This window comes from Dipodomys spectabilis, unplaced genomic scaffold, assembly GCF_019054845.1.
Source record: "Dipodomys spectabilis isolate Male_0828 unplaced genomic scaffold, ASM1905484v1 ptg000087l, whole genome shotgun sequence".
In the NCBI taxonomy this organism is placed as follows: Eukaryota; Metazoa; Chordata; class Mammalia; order Rodentia; family Heteromyidae; genus Dipodomys; species Dipodomys spectabilis.
Window position 1 is genome coordinate 631,785 of NW_024870764.1, and position 17,570 is coordinate 649,354.

The 17,570-nt window shown below is 43.1% G+C and overlaps 2 protein-coding genes across 2 annotated transcripts; both read left to right on the top strand.

Moving 5' to 3' along the window:
* Nucleotides 1-407: 407 nt before the first annotated feature.
* Nucleotides 408-875, top strand: LOC122111733 (chromobox protein homolog 3-like). The gene has a single exon (XM_042684468.1). It carries the CDS (start codon nucleotides 408-410, stop codon nucleotides 873-875), a length of 468 nt encoding a protein of 155 aa, XP_042540402.1.
* Nucleotides 876-7,761: 6,886 nt separating this feature from the next.
* Nucleotides 7,762-8,253, top strand: LOC122111734 (chromobox protein homolog 3-like). The gene has a single exon (XM_042684469.1). It carries the CDS (start codon nucleotides 7,762-7,764, stop codon nucleotides 8,251-8,253), a length of 492 nt encoding a protein of 163 aa, XP_042540403.1.
* The last annotated feature ends 9,317 nt before the right edge of the window (nucleotides 8,254-17,570 follow it).

The window sequence follows — 17,570 nt, forward strand, 5'->3', positions numbered from 1 at the left end:
TTAAAGTTAACTTTCATAAGTTTCATATGGAATATCTTGGTCTGGATATTTTGGGGGTTTGCCTTGCCTATTTTGTGGTTGTGGTTCCAATGACAATTCAGCTTTAAACACCCTGGGCAGTGTTTATTTGCTTTGCTTTGTCTACTACTAGAAGCCAGGTTGTTCCTGAGGAGCATGCCAGGCTGATGGACAGTTTTTTAGATCTATAAGCAGGGTGATTTAGAAGTTTCACAATTGATTCAGACTGGTGTTTTTTTTTTCTATTTCCAGTAATTACTATAAAAATTTAAAGAATATCCCCATCAGAGCTGACTAGAGGTTGAAGCTCGCTGGCCAGATTTGCTGCAAGATTGTGATCCAGAGCATCTGAGGTGGTTAATAATAGCCCCTCAAATCTACAACTAAAAATGGCCTCCAAGGAGAGTGTACCACGAAAAAGAAGAAAGAGACAGAGCAAAAGGTCTGTAAAGGTGGAAGAATTAGAGCCTGAAGAGTTTGAGGTGGAAAAAGTGCTGGGTCGCCGTGTACGATGTGGCAACATAGAATACCTCCTGAAATGGAAAGGATATTCAGATACATATAATTCCTGGGAAACTGAAGAAAATTTAAACTGTGCTGACTTAATCACAGCATTCATAAATTCTGATGAATCTGGTTCACCTCCAAGTGAATTTGAAGATAGGAACGGCTTTGCTAGGGGTCTGAAACCGGAAGAAATCATTGGTGTCACTGATGTTTGTGGAGAATTGATGTTCCTCGTGAAATGGAAAAATGCAGATGAAGTTGAGTTGGTGCTGGCAAAAGAGGCTACGGCTAAATGCCCTCAACTTGTAATTGCTTTTTACCAAGAAAGACTAAATTGGAATGGAAGATGAAACAGAGTAAATTGTTTCCATTGATTGAAATATATACATTGAACAATATATGATCCACTATGATCTGAATCTTGTGTTTAGCATTAATGTTGTGAACCAGCAACTACATTCTAATAAAATCTAGTTTGATATCTTGGTTTTGAATGTAGTATTTGGGCCGCTCTGGAGTTTTATTTTTGGAGATTTTTGAATTAAGTATATTACATGATTTCTGGAGTTTCATTCTCTATCAGAAAAGAACAATTGCTTCCAGGCTATATTTTCTTGATTTTAAAGAACAGGCTTTTCATATATCAGCCAAACATATTAGTTAGTACTTAAAAAAAAAAACATAGTTTCTAATGGCTATGTTGAAGGACCATCCACATGTTTTGTATTTATTTGTGTTTGTATTCATATAACACATTGGCAATGTTTTTGGAGATTTTGTTTATTTTGGGGTGCTGGAAAGTTAGCCAAATGATCTATCACTGAAGTACATCCCTGACCTCTGTTTTGTTTTTGAGACTGGGTCCTGGGAAGCTCATACTGGCCTTGATCCTGCCAGACATCAAACTTGCCTCAAATTTTAGGTTTTCCTGCCTCTGACATAGGAAAGCAAATGCAATAAGTTCTTTGCAATTTTTAAGAGTATGTTTTAAAACCAATATCTTTACCATGCAAATGAGCAAATCATACAGCTTGGTTTCCCTTAATTAGCTGAGCAAAACTAAGTGGGCATTGAAAACTTTCAGTAGTGAGCCACTACTTTACAGAATAGTGAAATATTTATACAGAAAGCTGATGAATTTTAGCATATCTAAGACTCAGCCTGTGGAAAAGGAATTAGTTACTTAGAGATTTTGACAATTCAGGGCCTAAATGAGTGAGGAAAATTTCATTATAATTGACTTAAACATTTTGCATTTCTCAAATTCATTCCTTAAAGTAGGGTCAATTTTTCTCAGTATTGTAGTACTGGTGCCACAAAAGCCAGAAAAGCAACTTGTGTCATCATCAGAATGTAATCTCACTATATATTGTTTGCTTAATTTTTAATAATGGTGAAGAGTAGTCAAAAAAGAGTTTTCTGTCCTTTAAAAAATTAATGAGCCAGGCACAGTGGCTCATGCCTGTCGTCATTGCCACTTAGGAAGTGGAGATCAGAAGATCCAATTTGGAAGCCTGCCCAAATTTGGTAAGTCTCTGAGACACTTATATCCTATTAACTGCCAACGAAATCTGGACGTGGTTGAGGTATTCTTAGAGCCAAAAGGATCTAAGATTTGCCTAGTTCTTGACTTCAAGTCCAGAGATTGACTCAGAAGAATAATTAAAGAATATCTTTTCCCATGCTCTACTCTGATACCATTCTTTCATTCTGCTTGGAAGGATGAGAGGCACAAGTAGCTCCTGGTAGACAGTTAAGTCCTGGTTTGTCCTGTGACTTCTGGCATAACAGTGAGAGGCAGAGGGAACTTCAGGTCTGTGTGCATCTCCTACAGGATTCTCTTGTGCAAGAGTACAAAGAATCTACTTACCTGAGGGACACTTGCTAACAACATTGTAGAGGAGAAAGTTGCCTCTTAGCTGTGTACATGGAGACTCTGGGGTGGGATTTGATCCTTCCTTGGTATAGTGAAGGGAGCAGCAGCAAATGGGGATGGAAATTACTAATTAGGCCTATGCATGTGTTCACTGATTGGGAGAAGGGTTAAAGTGCAAACTCTGGCTACCTGTTTCTGCTACAATAAATTCATGTGATCAGAGGACCTGGGGTCACTCCAGGAATCCACTGATGCCATCACTTAGGGGAGAAGACATCTTCTTTATGTGCCTTGTACAGTAGAGGCTCAAGCCTGCTCTTGGTTGTTGATGCCAGAAAACAGAAGAGGAAAGTATGGCCCTAGTCTGCTTGGTGCCACTGGGTGTCCCAACTGAAGTATGGTGACTGCTCCCTGAGGGAAGAACAAGGTCCCCTTAGCTGGCTCAGTACGAAAAATGTGTGCACTTAGGCTGTGGCTACCCAGGAGGCACTAGAGCCTGTGAGGTTAAAATGGTGTTTCCAAAGGCTATGGTAGCCCATTCCTGTTCTCCTAGCTAATGGGTCAGCAAAGGTGAGTGTAGGTGGACGTTGGCTTGGATCCAGCCCAGACAAAAATTTCTTGCCCAAGGTCTAAACAACAACAAAGAAACATCACCTGTTCAGATTGGTTGTATGGTCAAAGTGGTGGGATGCCTTCAAGAAGCAAGAAAGAGAAGAAAGAGGAGGAAAGTGGCTGAATGTAAGCCCATGTCCAGTGCACACACACTAGTACATACAGTCATTCATTGTTGTGCTTCACCTCTGAGTCTATGGGAAACTTAAGAATATCGAGGGAATACTTGAAGACTGTATTCAAAGTATAACTAAACCACAAATTCCTGGGGCTATGGCCCAACTGTTACTATGCAGCTTGTGAGTGCAACCTAGAGGAGGCCACCATCCCCCCTTCAACCACAACCACAGACTCTCTGATTACGCTCTGTGCACCAGTCTGGGATGAATCCTTCTCCACACTAGAGAGTCTGAGGGACACGAGGAAATGCTGTCACACTTTGCATAATTTTGGTCTTCTAAGTACTTTGTCACATGCCTGGAAATATCTTGGCATGGAGTGGGAGTATTACATGGGTTTCCATCATCTGCCCATGTTGGAAGTCCTAACCGCACATGACTTTCTGCTGGCACCACTGTGTCAGAGACAATTGCCTGGTAATGATGGCCATGGGGCAAGTTCAGAGTCTGATCCTTATTTGGCATGGTGATTGTTGGTTATGCATTTGCTAGATGATGTCCTTTTTTGAGAAGAGGTTTCAAGTGCTAAATCTGTCTATGTCATTCTTCTGTGGGGTAGGGATGAGGTAGGGTATGCCTTGTTGAGGGAAAGTGGTAGAGTATACCTCTGTACTCTGCTTCAGCTTCAGTTTTGGATGATGCTACCAACTGGTGCAGGAGGAATACATTTGCTCAGGGTGCTTTGTGTCACTGGCATTCCAATCAATCCCAGCTAGTGAATGATAAGGGGAAAGGTGAGGTTCTCCACACTATTCCCTTGCTGGATGCAGCCAGAAAACTTGCCCAAAGGCTTGAGACCCTATTTAGTCTGTTATGCTGCCATTATTGTTCTGTAGGGCCTGTTAGGTCACAATAAGGTTTCTACTAGGTAGGGTGACTCGTTTTCATTAGCCTTGCTATTCATGGAATAAACCCAGGGACTCAGAGTTTGGGAACAGCCTAGGAAAATTTGCCCTAGCCTCAATCACAGTACAAAATCAGATGTTTTAACTGGAGGTGTGACTCGGGTGATAGATTAGCACCCATATCAAGAAATCTAGGTGAAATTAAGTGAATCTATAAATCCTAATCTCATATTCACCCTTCTCCCCCACAAATACATACACACCCATGTACACACCCAAGCACGTGAACACCCGCGCAACTCACACACAAAAGATGTCAGTGGCAGGGACCTCTGTGCTCAAATGGAAGCATAAATTGGTTTAGGAAAAAAATTTAGATGTTTACTCAAATTATAATTAATCATAAAGGCACTGTGCTGTAGCTCTTGTGATAAAATGTTGGTTTGCAATGTGAGGAGCCACCTGTATTGTGTGCAACAAGACAGGAGAAAAATGGCCACTTAGCTGTTTGCCAGAAGCTAGATCCAGAGATTTAATCTGGGTCTGTTGTATAGGGAGGAGATATTTGGGACATGTATGCAGGTGCCAACTGTGGCTGTTAGCTTCTTCTCTGGGGTCCAGTATCACACAATGTGCAATATTATCTAGTTATGTAACAGTACCACAGTTGTGCAAACCCTTTCTTCCTCTCCTGTCTGGTATACTTGGGGCTCCCATTCCCCTTAAGATAAAGCTAACAAGCAGTGGAATAGGAAATTATGAGCCATGAGGCCTACCACAGCATCTCAGCAAATGCAGCATGAGAGCAAGAAGGCCGTTTGTCCACCCAGGTGCATCACCAAATAGAGACAGAAGGCTGTAGCTGTAATTATTTGGTGACAGAGTGGCACTGCATTTTAATATGGTCTGTTTGTTAAAGTAGTGAATCTAGAGATTGGAGTGCCTAATCATTTTATGCTAGAGAATCCTGTGACATAGTTGTGGGTATAGGGTGGGAAGGCAGGCAAATGTATGATCTGGAATCACTCTTTCCAAAACAGTGTGTGTACTGGGAGCGTGGACCAAGATATAATAATGCTAATTAGCAAGAAGAAAGCAATGCTGAGGCAGCAAGTCCCTATATCCGAGTCCCTAGACCAGCGCAGTACATATAGAGGGCTTTGGCATAGTGCTACGATTCACCCTCAAAAAGAAGCAGAAAGTGGCACTGGGTTAATTGGTGACATTATGGAAACCCTAAGGAAACATGAAAGGACTGGGGGTGTGTCTTCACTGGTGCAGTGCTGGGTTGTGAGGACACACCTGAATATCCCCCAGCCCCATATCAACCTCTCATTTCCCCACCTCCTCCGGCCTGTGATTGGTCCCTCACTGTGCATGGTAGTTGAGTGGCAGGAGTTGGTGCTGGGTCAAGTATGCTTCAATCCAGGCATCTAGATCATCCACAGGGTCACAACGACGCATGTGTGCTTGGAGTCGTGAGCTTGGCCAGCATCTTGCGCAGGCGCAGGCAGGGGCACTAGATGTCTAACGGTCGGCGTAGTGCCCACTGGCAGTCGGGCGCTGAGGAAATTGCCGCCTGGCTGTTTGCCGCGTGGCGGCTGCAGAGGTCTGCTCTTCAGTGGGTTCTTGGAAGACGCCGGCAGGGAGAGAAGAGGGGGACACGTGGTTCTTTGGGATATAGTGTTCTTTGTGGGTACAGTGGTGAGGGTGACTCCCTTCTCGTGCTGGGGCTAGGCCGTAGGCGTTCCTGTCAGGGATCCCGGATGCCAGCAGTAGGGGGAACACGTCTGGCTCCTCAGCCTGGTGCCATTGGGGTGCGGCTCTCTCTCGGATGGTGCCGCCGGGCAGTGGAGGGGAAAGGATGAACCCAGGTCATGCGGGGACCCTGGGCCACCTCAGCAAATGCACCCCAGGAGGAGGGAAGATGTGTGGGGTGTGGGGGGGAATGGGGAGTAGAGACGTGGATGCTGTTTCTCTGCCTTCGTCATCCACAGAAACTGCTGGCTGGGGCGCAAAGGCCCTAAGGATTCCCAAGATCTGCTCTGGCTGTACTGGACCGATGTGAACCGCATTGCTGCCCGGCTGTTTGCCGCCTTGCCAAGTCCACAGGTCTGGTCCTCAGATCGTCCTTTGAAGTCGCTATCAGGTAGGGAAGATGAGAGGAGACGTGTTTCTTTGGGAGCAGGTTTTAATGTTAAGGGTGGATGTTTCTTCTGCTGGGTCATCATGGCTCAGGTGATCTCAGTTCTTCTCTGGGTATCCACTAATGCCTGCAATTGGGCCAAATAACCTTACGTCCTGCTTCGTCCAGTTGCCATTCCCTCTTGCTCTTGCTTGATGTCATAGGAGGAAGAAATTATGTCCCAGCCCCCCTGGTGTTACTGGGCCTCTCCTTTGAATTTCAGCTAATGTGCCCTGAGAGACAGAGCACGGTTCCTCCCTGACCGCACAATCAGGACTAGATCCAAATTCTCTATCCTTACATATTTTCTGGCGACAAGAGTGAGTCCACTGCAATGGTTTTGTTGTCAATATTTTTGGTATCTACTAACGATGTAGACAACTTATTTTCATTTAGCTTGTCATTTTATCATCCTCCTACTATGAGAATTTGTTTTACTGTACTAAGATTCATACTCACACCTTTCTGTTAGCAGGCAGTTTTTGTATACCTTTGTCCACATATCCAGCTATTGGAATATAAATTTCTCATTTATTTTATATAGATGGAACTCAATATCAGATATTATAATTTTTCCTTCAACCATTCAACATGATTTAAAATTGTTTAAGGAAAGACATTATCTATTATATTCAACGTAATTTTCATATATTTCTTGGTTTTCTTTCTAAACTTGCAAGACTCCTAGTATTATCTACTTTTTGTATGAGGAACTTTCTTTAGCTGCTTGTAATTGATACAACTGTTAGTAAAACTTTTCTAAATTTTCTCTTATGTGAGTATGTATGTCTTAATTTACCCATTATTCTTGATGGACGTTTTCCATGCAGCTGGAATTCAGAGTTGACAGTCCTTTGCTTTTCCCACTTGAAAATTGTACCATTACCTTCCAGACTTCTCTGGATTCAGAGAAGAAATATGCTACCATTTAAATCAGTGTTCCTTTTTAGGTATTTTTGAGTATTTCCATGTTCCTGCTATGGGGAGGATTTTTTCACTGTATTAGATATTTTGTTTTAACTGTAAAGGTTCTGTATAGAAGGGATACCATTTCATAAGTCAGGATAATGACTGCGTTCCTTTTTGAACAGTGTCAACCCTTCCCACATTCTGTCCAAGTTTTTTCCTAAGGAAGTTTTGGTTTTTAATTTTAGTTTTCATAAATTGCTTTTGATATTTTTTGGTATGTATATTTTGGAGGGTTGTCTGACCTACTTTTGTGGTTTTAGAATGACAATTTAGCTTTTATCAACCTGGAGTACTTGTCTGGTCTGCTTAGTTTTTCTATTTCTAAGAATCTAAACTGAAGCTAAGGAAGATGCCACACGGAGAACAGTTTTAAATAGCAAGCATGCTGATTTAGCAAGTTTCACATTTGAGTCAGAATGGTGTTTTTGTTTTTCTAGGACTTACCAAAAACATTAGAGTATCCACTCAGGGGTGACTGGAGCTTGAGGTGCGTGGGCCAGAGTCACTGCCGGATTGAGACTCACAGCATCTGACGTGGTTAATACTAGCTCTTCACATCTGCAAGTCAAAATGGCTCCCAAGAAAAGGATACTACCAAAAAGAAGATTGACACCATATGGAAAGCGCATCATATATCCAAAAGCAGAGCCTAAACTATTTGCTGTGGAGAAAGTATTGGGCCGACGCATAGTAGAGGGCAAGGTAGAATATCTCTTGAAATGGAAGGGATATTCAGATGCTGATAATACTTGGGAAACAGAAGACAATATAAATTGTCCAGACCTAATTGAGGCTTTTCTAAATTCTCACAATGCTAGTTTATCTGGTGCTAGCACATCAAATGAGCCAAGAGATGCAGGTGACAACCCAAGGGGCTTTGCTAGGGGTCTAGAGCCTGAAGGAATAATTGATGTCAAACAGAGTAGTGGAGGATTGATGTTTGTCATGAAGTGGAAAGGTTCCGATGAAACTGAGTTAGTGCCAGCAAAAGAGGCTAATGTGAAATGCCCTCAGATGGTAATTGCTTTTTATGAAGAGAGGATAAGTTGGAATTCTCCATAAGGTGGAGCTCAGTAATCATCTGAATTGTTCATATCTATATTGTTTATATGTATACATATATATGTTATTATGTATATACAAGCTGAGTCTTACATTTGGAAACAAAGTTGTGAAACAACTGGTTTATGATAAAATAAAATTTAATATGTTGTTTTGAATGTGGTGGTGTCAAGATACTGCTTTTTCTCAATACCATTTGATATTTGAACAAATATAATACAGGCATTTTTAGTTGCTTCATCTATCAGGAAAGACTATTTGCTTCCATGGTATATTTCCCCTCTTTCAATGACAAATTTCTGTAAATGTTAGGCAATATTGTGTTTATGATTAACTATAATGATTTATCTTAACTGAAGTGTTAAGGAATATTCTGAATACTTTTGGTTATTTTTGTGTGTATATACATAAAATACAGTGATACTTTTCTGTTTTAGAGATTTTCCTTTTTTAAAGGTGCTGTGCAACAAATTCAGGTCCTTAAAATGCTATGCAAATGATGTATCACTGAATAGCATTTCTCTTGCTGGTTTTGCTTTTTTATTTAGAAAAAAAATTTTGATTGGTTTTTGTTTTTTTTTTAAACATAAGTTCACCAACAATAGTTGCTGGTTTTGAACTTGCTAGTAGCTACGTTGCCCTCAATCTAAGTTCAGTAGGTAGTTTGCAAAATGTTCTGAATGAAAATTATAACTCCCCAAAACTTCCTCCACCCCAAATGAGACGGTTAAGAAAAACTGTTTTTTTCCCTGAGGAAAGCAAAACTCAGTGGACATTGAAAAGTGTCTGTAGTGACTTATTCATGTACAAAATATTGGTATCTGTATACTACAAACTCAGGAATCCTAGAAAATATAAGACTCTAGCTGTGGAAGTGTAATTAGCTTTATTCAAAATATAAGTAAAACAAAAAGGACTGGGATTATAATTTCACTGGTTCTTTGCCTACATATGAACCATAAAAATTAAGACTAACCCCTTGATTTTGCTTTTCCATCCAGTCTATGTGTGGATGATGCCACCAACCAGTGCAGAAGGAACATATTTCTCCTGGACTGCTTTGTGTTAGTGGGATTTCCTACTCATCTCTGCTAGCGATTTCTTTTCTTCCTTTCTTTTTTTTTTTTTTTGGGTGCGGTTGTGCGGCCTGAACTCTGGGCCTGGGCGCTGTCCCTTAGCTCTTCAGCTCAAGGCTAGCGCTCTACCACTTGAGCCACAGCGCCACTTCCGGCTTTTTTCTTTTTTCTTATGTGGAGCTGAGGAATCGAATCCAGGGCCTCAGGCATGCAAGACAAGCGCTCTACCACTGAGCCACCTTCCCAGCCTTCTGCTAGCTATTTCTAAGGAAAGAGGCCAGGTTCCTCATCACCATTCTCTGAAATGTTGCAGCCAGAAAAGGTGCCTAAATTCTAATGTGTGATAATACATTGTTATTATTTTTCTATAGCACCAGTGTTGTCAAAATGTTCTGTGCTGGGTATGGTGGCTTGAAGTTGTTATCCTAGATACTCAGGCAACAAAATCTGGGATTCATAATTTAAATACAGCCCATGAAGAGAGTTGGTTTGACATCAATCTCACCAAAAAAGCAGTTGATTAAATTGGAGTCATGGAGAAGGTGATCAATTTGTCCTCAAGAGCAAGAAAGCAAGATTGAATTGCTTAATACCTAAATCAGAGTCTGATAATCTCCCCACCTACATATGCAGTCATACACACCAACACATACCAGCACAATAGATGTCAGAGTGGTTGTTCATGTTGGGCTCAATTGCAGTAGGAAAAAAATTCTGAGAACTTATTAAATACCAAGTCTACCTAAAATTAATGATGGTGTAGCTCCGGTGGTACAATGGTGTCTTAAGAATCAAAATGGAATATTTCCTTCTCCCTCCCTGTTTCTCCCTGTCCTACTGACATGGAAACCTAATTGGGATGGTGAGAGCCAAGTGTCACTGTTTGTGCACTTTGGGAAAATCCAGTCTACTAAAGACTCCATAGGGACAGAGCAAAGCAGGGTGGAGGGATGAGTTTTCACCTGCAGTGTCTGCCAACACTGCTGGGAGGAGCTATAGATCCAGACTACAGAGGAGCTCTGCTCTTGCATCACTATGGCAGAGGGAATTACCTTCTAGTGTATTTTGTCTGTTTGGTTGGTCCACAAGTCTGCTCCTTGTCTTCTCATGATGAGGCCACTAGGTAGAGATGAGTGGCTGATAATTGTTCTTTGGGAGCAGGATTAAAGAGCCAGCTGTGGCCACCTGCTGTAGGATCCTGAGGGCAAGACTTCTTCAGTCCCCTGTAGATGTCCAGTGATGCCAACAGTTGACCAGAATACCCATGTCAATCCTGCCTGGTACAATTGTGGTTCCATCTTGTTCTTGAATATGGAGACCAGCCAGTGGAGGAGGGAAGTATTTTCCAGGCCAGCAGGTGCCACTTGATCTCAACTAATGCCCCCAAGAGGATCCTGGTTCCTGCATTGGGCTGAATATGCCAAAAGGCACTAGAGAGTGTCCCCTCAGTATGTCGTGGTCAAATGGCATTTTGATTCAGTAGGACCTGTGTTGTGCATGTGGAATTTCTCATGGCTATGGTGCACAATCTTTGTATCCTAGCTAATGTGGAAGGAAAGGCCAACATGGGTGAATCTTGCATTTACCCATGCCCAGGTAAAAAGATGGCATGGCCTCCATCTTTCCCCCCAATCATCTGTGAGTACTGGTGGCATGGATCAAGTTACAGAATGACTCCAAAAGCAAGATGTCTAAGCTAAAGTGGGCATATCCCTGAATCCAAATCCCAGGACCAGCACAAATACACCGTCTCTTTCTGGTGGTATTCCTCTTGCTAGACTTGAAGCTCCAGAAGGTCTAGGGAAAATTGCTAAACCTCATTCAATATATGATTTAATGCAAAGGACCAAGGTGTAGGTACAGGCTCAATTTATTAGTACACATCTAAAAAATACTCTGACACACACTCCTCAAAAGAAATTCACTCAGTTCTCCCTGTCTGTGTTTGGTTCCTTGCCCTAATTGGAAAGATCTCGACAGGAGTTGCTGCTGGTTGATGACTTGAATCTTAGGGCATCTGAACAATTGGAAAGGGCTAGACCATGGTTTGGGGTTCATACGGCTACCTACCAGGTCTGCAGATATGTTGTTTGGGCACTAGAGGTCTTGGCTGCACATAACCTCTACTTGGCAGCAGGAAATAGCCTCCTAACTGTGTGCCAGAGGCAGGATCCAGAGATTCAGTCCTCAATCTGTGGTGGAGCCACAAGGTGGAGAGGAAAGGGAAGACCAGTGCATGGTTGGGAGCAGATGGAAGTTCCAACTGCGGCTACCATCTTCTGCTATGGAGTCCACAGTGATGCACTTTGGATTCGTCTCTGGTTATGTAAGTGTGCCATCTGTTGTGCAAAATACTTCTTCTCCTGCTGCCTGATGCATTTGGATTCCCACTCCCTCTGAGGTGATGCCACTAGCCAGTGTGGGAGGAAAGTATGAGCACAGACACATGGTGCAATGGGATCTCCCAGCTGAATCTCACCTAATGCAGCTGAGAGGCAGAATTCAATTTCTCCACCAGGCTACAGGCACCAAATGGGGACAGAAGGCTGGAGGCAAAATTCATTGGTGGTGAAAGAGTGGCATTGTATTTTAGTATGGCCTATGCTGTTAAAGTGATTATTCTGAAGACTGACTTAGCTAATCGTGGGCCTCCGGAATGGAGCGGGGGTGTTTGGGGACAGGACAGGCAAATACAGGGTTTGAATCCAGTTGTTCAAAAAAAAGTGGTTGCATGGGCCAAGTCACAACAACGCCTGCTACAAGGAAGACAGCAAAGTTTAAGCGCTCAGTCCCTACATCCAAATCTGCCGACCAGCTCAGCACACACAGTGGCTTGGCATGATGGTGCCACTCTTGCTCAAAGAGAAGCAGAAGGCAGCACAGGGGTAACTGTGAGCCATTATGGAAACTCTAAGGAAACATAGATCGACTGGGTGTGTGTCTCCACTGGTGCTGGGTTTTGAGGACACACCTGAATATCTCCTAATCCCATAAAACCCCTAATTTCTCTGCCTCCTCCTTTCTGTGATTGGTCCCTCACTATGCATGGTAGCGTGAGAGGCAGGAGTTGATGTTGGCTGGATTGTGTGTAAATCTGTGTGTCTAGATTGTCTACAGAGTCAAGATGATGCATGTGTGTGCGTGGGGTCATGACCCTGGACAGCATGGTGTTCAGGCACCAGTGGGGGCACCAGAGGTCCTAAGGGTCGGCGTGGTGTCCACTGGCAGTCCCGGCGCTGAGGAAATTCCCGCCTTTCTGTTTGCCGCGTGGTGGCTGCAGAGGTCTGCTCTTCAGTGGGTTCTTGGAAGACGCCGGCAGGGAGAGAAGAGGGGGACACGTGGTTCTTTGGGATATAGTGTTCTTTGTGGGTACAGTGGTGAGGGTGACTCCCTTCTCGTGCTGGGGCTAGGCCGTAGGCGTTCCTGTCAGGGATCCCGGATGCCAGCAGTAGGGGGAACACGTCTGGCTCCTCAGCCTGGTGCCATTGGGGTGCGGCTCTCTCTCGGATGGCGCTGCTGCTGGGCAGTGGAGGGGAAAGGATGAACCAAGGCTCCCCGCGTGGGGAGCCTGGGCCACCTCACAGAATGCACCCCGAGAGGAGGGAAGATGCGTGGGGGGGAGGATGAGGAGTAGAGACATTGCGTGGACGCTGATTCTCCACCTTTGTCATCCACAGACATCGCCAACTGGGGGTGCAAAGGCCCTAAGGGCTCCGAGTTCTCCTCTGGCAGTACTGGTGTGTGCCACATTGCCGCCTAGCTGTTTGTCACCTTGCTGCATCCACAGATCTGATCCTCAGGTGTGGTCCTCAGGTGCTCCTTGGAAGTCACCATCAGGTAGAAAACAGGATGAAAAGTAACTGGGAGCAGGGTTTTTTTTTTGTCATTCATGTGTCTTGTACTCCCACCTGGGTGTTGTCCCTTAGCTTTTTACACCAGGCTAGTGCTTTACTGCTTTGATCCACAGCTCCACTTCTGATTTTCTCATGGTTAATTATAGATAAGATCACCACAGAATTTTCCTGGCAGGGCTGGTTTTGAATAGTGAGCCTCAGATCTCAGCCTCCTGAGTAGGTAGGATGTGAGCCACTGGCACCTGGCTTTGGGAGCAGGTTTTAAGTGGGATGTGTGGTTATTTCTGCTGCTCTGTGGTACTAGGTCAGGTGGTCTAGTTTGTTTTCTGGGTATCCAGTATGCCAGCAGTTGGACATGGTAACTCTACTTCCAACCAAGTCAAATTTACACTCCTTCTTGCTCTTGGTTGGTGTCATAAGACGTGGAAAATAGGTTGCAGACTCCCTGATGCTACTGGGCCTCCCCACTGAATTTTTGGTGTTGTACACTGAGAGAAGCAATATGATACTCCATCTGTCTGCAGCTTAAAGAAGAAATTCAAAATCTCTATCCCTACTTATTTTGTTGTATCAGGGTGACATTATATTTCGGTAGGGCTTCTGGTGTTACAATGATGTTTTTGGGGTCTGTGACAACCTGTTCTTATTCTTCAAGCAAATCAAAGGTGGTTGTTGATGGATCTTTGTTTGAGATCAATGCATGGAAATTTTACCATGGCTTTCTTTTAAAAATAAAGTCAATATGCCATGGTACTTGTGGCATGGCTCACCTGAAATAATGCACCACCCATACTCCCCAAAAAGAAAAAGCCAAGCAAGTGATAGTACATCCTTCAATCTATATCCTGGGACTAGCAAATAGCAGACATGGCCTGTTCTGCTGTTTGTCCTCTTCCTAGACTGGAAGCCCAGCATTGCTGAGAAGTAACTGTAAGATGGTGGTTAAAAGCTACCCATGCTGTAAAGGCTCTACTTGTGTATTTCCATCGTATGACAAACCAGAATACCATGTTTCCTCTGTAAAACAAACAAGAAAAAAGACTCATTTCTCACTGTACTGTACTTAACTGGTAGGAGGAGGGGCACAAATTTTTGCTGGCAAACTGTGTGAAAGTACAGACTTTTAACTCCTATTCAGTGTCAGAAAGGAATATGGGAGCAGTGTTGAAAGGTAGTGATGTTAGGTTTTGGTGGTGAACCTCCTCATGCTCCTTCTCCAGATGTTTATTGGGGGCTCTAGAGTTCCTAAACACTCATGAGATCTCCAATGGCAGTACTGGAGTGGATGAAATTGCTGCCTATATATTTGAAACTTGTCATGGTCCAGTGCCGAATTCATAGATTGGTTTATCAATGATGTCACCAGGCAAAAAGTAGAATGATAAGTAGTAATTGGAGAACAGGTTCGAAGGGCCAACTGTTGCTTCATTGGTCGTTGTGATGTCCTAGGTTGAAGGGAACAGTATTCCTTCCTGGGTAGCCACTGATGTCAACAGTTGGTAAGAATACATCTTCTGCTTCATCTGGTACAGCAGGAGATTCAACTTGTTATTGCATGTTTATTCCAGGCAGTGTAGGAGAAAAGTATGGCCCCAGGTCTCTTGGTGTCACTATATTTTTTATTATTAAAAAATGATCTACCTAGTGAACTCTGAGATGAGGAAAGAGTTTCCTCTACCAGGCTTCAGCTTCAAAAAGAGAACTGAAGATTCTAGCCTGTACTAGTGTGTTTAGGCCTGGTGGCATTATTTATAGAAAGCTGAAATATCTTGTCCGTACTGAGTAGATAGTGACAGAGTGGCATTATGTTCCATAGGGTCTCTGTTATTCAAATGGTGTTTCTGGTGGCTGTGGTGACCCACTTGTGTTAGCCTAGCTATTTGAGGAACAATATGCTGGGAGTTGATGTTTAAGGCCAGTGCAGCCAATGTCACAGCCTCAATTTCTCCAGAAATATGGCTATAGCACTGGATAACTAGCCCAAGTGATAGAATAACCACCAAAAGGACAAAAGACAAATGAGAGTGAGAGAATCCCTAGATCCACTACTCAGGACCAGAAGAGATACAGACACAGATTTATATATACATACATACATGTGTGTGTGTGTGTGTGTGTGTGTGTGTGTGTGTGTGTGTGTGTGTGTGTGTTGTGTGCTGTTGTGCCCCTTGCCAGCCTGGAAGCCCTAGGCTATCTAGGGAAAATTGTGAGAGCTTATTCAAAGTGTAATGCAACCTAAAAGGATTAGGAGTGTGAAGGTACATTTCTTCAGTGTTGGCTCCTGAGTATGAACCCTAATGCACCAGTTTTCTGGAACGTTTGTCTGTGTTTGGTTCCTTGCTCTAATTGGGAGGGCAAGAGGCAGGAGTGGCTGATGACCGTGTGCAAATAAATCTGGGCTTCTGAATTCTTCCTAGGAGGAGAGGAATAGGGTTTGTGTGGGACATGGCGAGTCCCTGTGGGAATTTTCTGTAAATAACTACTGGGAGTGCCAGAAGTTTTTATCCAGGTATGAGATATCTTCTAGTACCATTGAGGCTGAGGGAACTGCCTCTTATCCATTTGCCATACCCTCCTCCAGGGGTGAAGGTCTGATCATGTGTTGGTTTGTTGATGCCCACAACGTGGGGCATGACAAGTGCAACTTTGGGAGAAGGTTTAAAGTGAGAATTATGGCTACCTGCTTCTGTAGTGGGGTCCAGGGTCAAGCAGTCTGGCTTTCTTCCATGCTATCTAATGATTTGAGCAGTTGTGTAGTATATACTTGCTCTCATACCTGGTATAATTATTGTTCAGGCTGGCTCTTGGCTGAAAATGGCAGCCAGTGCATTTGGAAAATATTCAGTAAGACTGCTTGGTTCCACAAGGTCTCCCATCAGAATTAAGATTAATGCTGCATGAGAAGAGGAACATGATTCTTCTACTTGGATTCAGCCTCCAAAATGGATGGAAGTTTAGTTTTTCCAAATTTGCTGTGTTTTAATATGTGAACATAGTATTTTCAGGAAATAAAAATCTCATAATGAAACGTTAAATAAAGGAACAGCTTCCTATAATAATATGAATAATCATTGTCAAAATGAATTTAAATATTCTCTTCTATAATTTTCTCTTTTTTGAGTCCTGAGGTTTCAACTCATGGCCTGAGTGCCGTCCCCGAGTTTCTTTTGCTCAAAGATAGCTTTGTCTGAACATTTGGTTGATGGGAAGAGTCTTACAGCCTTTTCTGCCCAGGCTGGGTTTGAATTGTGATCCTCAGATCTCATACTCCTAACAAGTTAGGATTATAGGAATGAGTCCCAAGGGTCTGGCTTTTGTGTTTTTTTAATAAACAAGGTCTTCTTATTCAGCCTATGTGTTCCTTGACCTCTCCATACTTTGTCCTCTGCCTTCCTGTTGCTAGGTTAATTGGTGTACACCAGCCAGGCACTAGTGGCTAGAAGTGTGGATGTAGGCATAGAACTGCCTATGAAGCCAGGCACTGGTGGTTCACACCTGTAATCCTAACTAATCAGGAGGCTGAGATCTGAAATCGCAGTTCAAAGCAAGCCCGGGCAGGGAAATCTGTGAGACACTTATCTGCATTGAACCACTCAGAAAACCAGAGTGGTGCTGTGGCTCAATTGGTAGAGTGCTAGCCTTGAGCTGAAGAGATGAGGGACAGTGCCCAGGCCCAGTGTTCAGGCCCCACAACCAACAAAAAAAAAATTATTGGTGTACACCAAAACATTCATCATTTTTTTACTTTCTTTTTTATTTTAATCATTCTTTTTTGTGAAAATACTGTACAGAGGGGTTACAATTACATGGGCAAGATAATGAGTACATTTCTTATCAAGCATTGTTGCCTCCTCCTTTGTTTCCCCTTCCCATCCCTTCCCATCATATTTTTTGAATAGTTCTCAGGTGACATTACAATCTTGTAAGGAAACTCAGTCTTGAGAAACAGAGAAACAACTGCTTAAGAGGCCAAACTGTGAGTCTTTATTGGAGATCCAGAGGACTGCTAGTTGACTCTTCTCTCAAAGACCAGCAGCCTTGAATGCAGCTTGCACAAAGCTTATATAGACCAAGACCACATAAATGTGTAAGGAATTAAAACTAACAAAAGTGTTATACAGAAGCAAATCAAACCAGATGAGAACACTTAAATGTAATAAAAGGGTTAAATAAAAGAAAGTCATCTAGGGAATGTCAGGGGCCAATTATCTAGGGGAAGACTGATTCGCCTTACTTCATTCCCCACTGGATTAATGTACATGAAATTGAATCATTGATTTTTGGGGCCTAAGCTGCATTTTGGGGTCTTAGAGGAGGGCAAAGGATCAGGAAATGTAGAAGTCTAAGCTTCAGTGGATCTGAAGTGGCTTGTGTCTTCCATCCAGGC

Excerpts from the sequence above, each read along its gene's own strand:
- LOC122111733 (XM_042684468.1), top strand. The coding sequence starts at position 408 with ATGGCCTCCAAGGAGAGTGTACCACGAAAAAGAAGAAAGAGACAGAGC.
- LOC122111734 (XM_042684469.1), top strand. The coding sequence starts at position 7,762 with ATGGCTCCCAAGAAAAGGATACTACCAAAAAGAAGATTGACACCATAT.